Here is a 7,759-nt window from a genome sequence, read left to right on the forward strand (position 1 = left end):
GTATAAATATAAATAGGGATGGAATAATAGGAAACTGGTTGAAACATACAATGGAAACAAAATTCTGCCGCAAGACATCCTGCTGTTGGCAGAGAAATCACATTAGGAGAATTTTGTACCACAATGACAGTGAAAATGCTTAAACCAGGATTACAAATAAAATCAATGCCAGATTTATTCTTGCTGTTTGTTTGCAGCCCTGATAAATGCCAAAAAAAGAAAAAAAAGGAACAGTGGTGTAACACCCTATCAAAGGTTCAAATGCAAATATTAGACAAAAACTACTCCATACTTAATTATATCGCTTCCGCTAAGGTATTAGCAATTCTTACGTTTTTGAGGAGGAGTAAAAGTGAAGGAATTTCTACTTTTGTATTTCACTTAAATCCTAAATAACTAGCTAGCTTAACTAACTAACCAACTGACTAATGTAGTTAACTGTATTAGGATGTTTTTTTTTTCTTTACTACTCATTGTATAATCCCTGATACACTCAAAGGGTTCTCTCCTGAGACCATTGCATTCAAACTACTTGTATTGTTTGAAAAAGAACTTTATGTCAAGGGCTCCTTTTGATACGAACAAATTACATTATATTTACTCACGGGAACACAGGCTAAGCACAGTGGTTACCTCATCGCTTCAACCAGCCAGTAAAACCATCAGTCTGCCATTAACAATACTGTGTTGTTAATCCTTTTATTATACACATTTGCAGAGGCGCTCTGTTTCGTAACATTCCCCTTTCCAGTGTTTATGAAATCCAGTTATCCTTTCACTCTGAGAAGTCCTGGTTGCTTTGTGTTGCTTTGAATAGCATAAATGTCCCCGTGACAAATTCTTGTGCATTCGTTTTATTTGGTGAGTGTGAGAAATGCGTTGGGAAATATTAACAGTAATAATGTTTAATAACTCCAACTATGCAGACACAGTTGAGATTTCAAAGTCTATCAGAAACATTTTTTGTCGTTAATGAGACTTAATGGTTACTTATTACAGCTACAGTTATCATCCAGCAGATTCAATGCGGTGCCATGCTGATGTATTTCAGAGAAAATAGTCTTTTCAAAAAAAGAACAGCAAACAGCTTCAGGTGGCCAAAGTGACAGGCAACGACCTGTTCCTTTGACAAATGTGCAATTAGTAAAAAGTCCAACCCACTTTGAGCACGACAGCAACACATTTTCCTTGTGAGAATATTCCCAAAGTGATGTTTGCTTCATGACAGGAAGATTGCGGTGCAGTGGTTGAAAGCACCTTTCAGCAGAAAGAAACTCTGTCAACCTGTTCGTGACATGGAAAAATGAACATCACGGGACCTCCGTGAAGGTAGTTTTTTGTCGGATCATAAACACAGCCCATTAGAGCTTACAGTGGCTCCTCGGAGAGATGGGAATTTAGAGTGTGCCTTGATTTGCGTGAAAAATATTAATCTGGGGCATTCTGGTGTGAAATGACTTTCAAATTTACAGGGAATGAACAAGTAGGGGAGGACACCGGCTACTCACCTAGTCGAGTTTCAGAACAAATGACATTAACACAGGAAGAGATGTTTCACAGGCTGCTGCTTCAGTTAACTTAAGCTGTTGTTTCGTTTCACGGAATTCACAGCTTTCACCAATACATTACAGCGATTTCGACGAACAGAATATTTTCAATTTACTGTGCGTCATTCGACTTGATAAAAGCATTATTGTAGAGACTTCAGACTAAGAGATTGGAATCACCTCTGAATGCTTCAAGTGGCTTCTCAGCAGCAAACAAAACACAAAACCAGTGCTCTATAATGAACAGATACCACTAGATGTGTTCGAAAATTAAAAAAGAATAAAAAAAATCAGAAGATATCGGCTCAACGAGCACTGCACTATTCATCAGGCAGTAAACTGTCCAATTCAACGTATGTATTAATTCAAGAGCCTTGTATTGAAGGATGAAATACAAAACAAATCGTTGTTAAACCCCCGGTAGTTATGAAACATGCATCATCTTTGTGCTGAAACTTCTATGAACCTCACAGACCTTCAGTGTGAAAGGCAAAAGAGACCTTAGATAATCCATAAGAGTGAATGGCGGTCAGTCTTGAGCTGTCGTCCAATATGGAGGGGACGCTTATAATAACCTTATGAAGGGTTTCACTCTGTATTTTACTCAAGGCTATCCCGTGTATAAACTAGTGTATCAGGGCAAGAGGCAGAGGTGCTTTTCAGAGAGAGCTACAATAAATTTATTAAAACAGCTCTGCTCATTTGATACATGTTGACCCTTTAAATTGAGGCTTATGTCCCTTCCAGTTTGTCATTACAATGACTATAAGTCGATCACCTCCCTTGATAGCCTACCCTATTAGTCTGGGTGTGGATTTATTTCTACATTTAGGGTGTTCTTGATAGATTTCTCTTGATGATATATACGGTAAAATTACATTTGTTTTCTTGTATTATTTTTTATTTCATGTTTTCCTTTTTGATATAAATGATTTTGGAGTATTAGGATTATTAATGGTTTTTTTTCCATTTTTAGATTGCGTTTAGTGTCTTTTTCTACCTTTGTGTAATGTGGGACTAATTAAAAAATCAAAAAACAAACATTATATTTTGTTCTTAGAGCACCTTATTTTCGTGATGTGACCCTACTTTCTCTGAAATATCAGGCTCTTTAGCTTCCAAATGCTCCATTGTGTGTACCAGCTAGTCTCTAACTGTGTCTGTCTAGCTAAATGGCGAACTGAAACTTGCTATAGAGTTCTGTCAAGCCGTGGGGAGCTGCAGATTCAGGTTGTCATTCTCTGTAGGTTCGTCACTACAAGCAGCCCGTTTCGTGTTGTCACATTGCGCTCACATTGTCATCTGATACATAACTGTTATAAAAATATTGATTACAGCAGCTTTAACTTGTATGAACACACTGATCTGTTACCAGGTGAGAGCCTGTAGTGTATGTGTGTATATATATATACATATATATATATATATATATATATATATATATATATATATATATATATATATATATATATATATATATATATATATATATATATATATATATATATATATATATATATATATATATATATATATATATATATATATATATATATATATATATATATATATATATAGTGTTCATGAACTTCATCGTTGAGGTCTGAGGACCAAAACATCATCAATAAAGGCAGCGATGAACAATGTGCGGGATTCTTCGCTTTCTTTTCAGTGGTGTTAATCGAATTACAGCTACAGACTTAACTCATTGTGATCTGATCATGTGTGTATGGTCGATTAGATGTGGTAATTGTCATAATTGCATCTGATCTGTGAGAATTTCTCCATTTACTCACAAAGCGAAAGAAAAAAAAGCATCCAGAGAAAGAAAGCAAACAGATTCAAATGAAAGCCCATTAGTGCCGCACGCAGCTCTGATAGACAAGTTATCGCATTGGTCCTAATTGCAAACTCTGACACACGCCCACATGTTTGCTCTCGGCATCTCCTACATTTCTGCCTCATCTAACACACAGAGTTAGCAGGATAAAAGCTGAGGGGGTGATCAAGATCATGTCTTGAAAAACCCTGTTGATTCAGGCTATATTTGGGGCTTTCTTGGCTCCTAGCGGTTGCATTACATAACGGGGGCCGCTTTCATTAATTAGTATTTACAAATATTAACCCTGCATCCTCCCCGGGGGCAGAAGTGTGCTGCTGTCATGCTAATGTGTGAAAACAACAAAGCCACAGAGGGATGTCCTGTTTTGCTTCAGATCTCGGTGTCTTTTAGCGACAGACAGACTCATACTAGAACCTGGACCTTTCTGAGCTCACAGCTTGATATCTGCTGAGAAACACAATTGTCTACCTGTTCGAAAGAAAGTTCAGAGACTGACTTTACATGCTTTTACATGTTCTCACTTTACAAGTGAGACAGCAGCAGAAGGCCGGCAGCTTGTCTGTGGGGCTGTCTGCTGAGATTTACTCGTGTCTTTTTCGATTTCAATTCATTTACATACTTAAAAAGGCCAAAAACATTCAAGGAGCTCTTGTGACACTGCCAAGGAATCTCTGCAGGAGGGCGATAACATGCCACAGCAGAGTAAATTTCAAAGCAGAGAAGTCAGTTTTGATTTTCTTCTGGCATCAGTCTGGGCTTCTGGAGCCTTTGTTTGGCAACCGTCCTCCTCGCCCATCATCTAGTTTCTAAATGATGTCATCAGCGACTGTACCAGAAGTGGGACATCATCAGCATCCGGCGACATGACTCAAGCCTGTGGCACATTAGACGACTAACCAGGCTCTGCAGCGGTTTCATCATCCACGGTCATTTCATCAAGAGGGACTGCGAGAGGCTTTAGTCAGCCTGCAGCCATATTTGTCACCAAGTAATGAGCAGTCGGACAGAGTGGACACAAATCACCAGCCAAGGGTTGTTAAGCATCAATTAGTTCCACAGCTGAGTCTGACTACAGCTCAAGATAACTGAAATTTCAATGAGATACACTGATGGCGTATTAATTGAGATTTGGTGTGCATCTGTGTGTGTGTTTGAGAGAGAGAGAGAGAGAGAGAGAGAGAGAGAAAGAAGGCAACTGTTGTTTGCCCCTACAATCACACAGAGGTTTGAGAAAACACAGCCAAAACCCCCCACCACGCATCTCAAGACCTACGGAGAGGAACTCGTTGTGCTGGATACACCTACACAAACAAAACATACCTCACTATAACTCTCACATTTCTTCTTTCTTTTATATAAAAACAACTGAATAAATTCTACAAGTGGGCCATCTGTCTCAACACCGCTCCCGCAGAGGTCACGAAGCCTATTTGAATCCTCTTCTCTCAAGCATTTTTATGAAAGTGCACATCACCCTACAGGAATGTGCGGTATAATCGGGTTGGGAATGAGAGGAAAAGCTCACACCAGATAAACAGATATAGGCAGATGGCGTGGGTGCTGAAAAGTACCTTTAACGTTGAGAGGTGGCACCAGTTTATAATAATGCAGAATGAGCGGAGAGAGGAGTCATAGGGGCCCCAGAGCTAAGGATTTGTACACAATTATAGTTTATCATTGTAAAATATGTAAAATAGACCCAGACCAATAACTTGGCTGGCCCAATATATCATCTGATAATAGTTTACTGCGGATATATTGGTATCAGTGTATATGCTAGCTGACTAACAGGCAATTTGATTGCAGAAATGTCAAACATAAGATAAGTATATTTTTCAACTGCAAGATGTCCTGCTCAGTACTAATCTTGGTCATGATTCTTTAAAGCTGCTATAATCAAAAATTTTTTATATTAACAATGGATTACACAACTACTGTGAAAGTAGTAGTAGTATGTGAAAGTGCTCACTCATATAGCAACGATCTCACAGAGAGTCATCACTCAACTCTGCAGCAGCCCCCTCAGTTTTAGCGGCCGCTTTAGCATCTTTCAGCTCATTGTTTTGGTTTTCCCGGCCAGCAGTTTTAATGCTTTGGTTAACTCTCACTGCCCTCTAAAAAAACCCACTGTGCGCTACCCGAACCAGCACAAATCAGCAGACAGACAAATCAGCAGACAGACAAATCAGCAGATAGACGAAGTCGGCTTGTCAGTCGTGAACACAGCAGATTATTTCGCAGCTAAAGAGCCAGAAATTTCACCCAGGGGTTGGTGGAGACGGAAAAAAAAAAAAAAAAAAAAAAGCTAAAAAAGGGAAAGATATATTTTATAACTTAAACTGTGTTTACTTACTAGCAGTCTTCTTTACTCTCTTTGTTGGCGTGTTAATGCCACCAACTCTCAGTCAGCGCTATAGCATGGATGGAACCACTGGCAGGATGTAAATAACCCCGCCACATACTCGTACACATGCACGGTACATAACAAAAATGTCGACCCGCTCATAAAAACATTTCTCCATAGCGTCACTAGTGGGCAGGAACTCTACAGGGTACCTTTGAGGGATCCTATCAAAAATGGTGAGTATGTCGTGTGTTAGTGTAAATAAATATCAACCAACATATTGTTTTCAGATTTTTAAAACTCTGAAATATCAATATCTGTACTGCCCTTGAAAATCCAGTATCGATTGAGCTCTGATGTAAAATATGACAAAAAATTTTTTGACAGCGAAGATTTCTTGGTTTGATTTCCTTTCATAATCACTGAGTTAAGTTGAATTTAACGTGCTCAAATGAAACACATCATTCAGACCAACCATTGTCTGACCATTGTCTTTTGTCGCTTTAAAATTGTGTCAATTAATCCGAGAATAAAAAAAAAAAACATCTGCACTCTCATGAATTGTTTTTCTGAGCCCTGCTTTTATTTGGGCTTTGGATTAAGGTTTGAAAATTTAAACCGTTATTAGAACAAAGGTTAATATACATAATCCCTTTCTCGAAGGTAATCAAAGAAGAGCTTTTAAAAGCATTGTTTAATGGCATGTGTGCATCTCCAGAAACATTTTTTTTTTTTTGGAGGTTTGGGGCTTGCCGGGCTATGACAATGTCCCTGAGAGTTTCTGAGCTAAAAGTGAGAGTTAAATGGTTTCACTTTTGCCACAGTCTTTTGACCTCTTCTGCTGCCTAATGGCCTCCCAGTGGGACCACCTCAGAGCTCGGGGGGGGGGGGACACTGAGAAAATGTGCACCTTCTTGGCATTCACCAGTGGTATTTAAATATGACAAATTAATGCATGTGTGACATTTCATTTTATATGTCTTTCTTTTTTTTTCTGGGGAGGGGGCAATTCAGTTCCCGCAGCTGTCGTGGAAACGTGTTTGAAAACCATCCAAACAACATTTACATCCATCTGCAGGGACAGAAGACACGATAAGACAAGTCAATAACACCATGAGGCAGTTACGCCATATGGGCTGGCTGAGTGTGCGTGTGTGTGTTTGTGTGTGTGTGTGTGTGTGTGTGTGTGTGAGAGAGAGAGAGAGAGAGAGAGAGGAAGCAGAGGCACCCATAAAAGACACGTCTTATATTCATATTTTACCTGCAGCGATGGTGATGAATGAGACGGTCACAAGTAGTAAATTTTCAAAGTTCATCTCCACACTCTCCCGGTGCCAGCTCGTCTGTAGTCTGCAGCCTCCGGACGGTCCACTCAGTGTCAAACGATCAATTAAATCAAACCCCCGGCCATAAAACGGCGCGGACTAAAAAACCCGGCGAACCGGACCGACCGGGAGCCCGAGCCTCGGCTGGAAGATTTCGAGCGACGGGAATCACCCCGAAAAAAACTTTGATGTCACTCCCACAAACCCGTGACAGCGGCGGGATCAGCGGCATCAGCAGCAGCAGCAGCAGCGGCGGCGGCAGCAGCAGCGGCGGCAGCAGCAGCACCGCCCCGGAGAAACCTAATAACAAAACTCAGCATGGTCACACACACACACACACACACACACACACAGAGTTCTTTCTAAGATGCCCCCCCCCCCTCCAAAAAAAAAACACCAAAAAAAAAAGAAGAAAAAGCAGGTTTAACTATATTTAGCCCGCTCATAAATAAAATAGTCCCTCTCCTCTCTTTCTTTCTCCCCCTTTCTCTCTGCTCGGATCCGGGCAGTTGCAGGTTGTGGCGTCAGTTTGTGCGAAGACGAAGCGCTGCGCACGCCGAGCCGAGCCGAGCCGAGCTGCGCACTCCCTGCCGTCCGCGACAAATCCTCGCCAACCTCCGGGAGTCGGCGTTTTAAAGGGACAGGCGCGACGTCTGCGCCCTTGCGCGTCTGCGCGGGTCCTCGCCGAGCCTCCGCGTGT

The 7,759-nt window shown here is 40.7% G+C and overlaps 1 protein-coding gene across 1 annotated transcript in view; it reads right to left on the bottom strand.

The window, feature by feature from the left end:
- The window catches only part of zgc:77784 (uncharacterized protein LOC402947 homolog), a 57,055-nt gene extending 49,969 nt beyond the window's left edge, over positions 1 to 7,086 (bottom strand). Inside the window, exon 1 of the mRNA XM_040130105.1 lies at positions 6,996 to 7,086. Coding sequence (XP_039986039.1) covers positions 6,996 to 7,050 — 55 coding nt within the window. The 5' untranslated portion in view covers positions 7,051 to 7,086. The remainder of the gene's footprint in view (positions 1 to 6,995) is intronic.
- Between the last annotated feature and the right edge of the window lie 673 nt (positions 7,087 to 7,759).

Source organism: Xiphias gladius, chromosome 7 (genome assembly GCF_016859285.1).
Source record: "Xiphias gladius isolate SHS-SW01 ecotype Sanya breed wild chromosome 7, ASM1685928v1, whole genome shotgun sequence".
Taxonomy (NCBI): Eukaryota; Metazoa; Chordata; class Actinopteri; order Istiophoriformes; family Xiphiidae; genus Xiphias; species Xiphias gladius.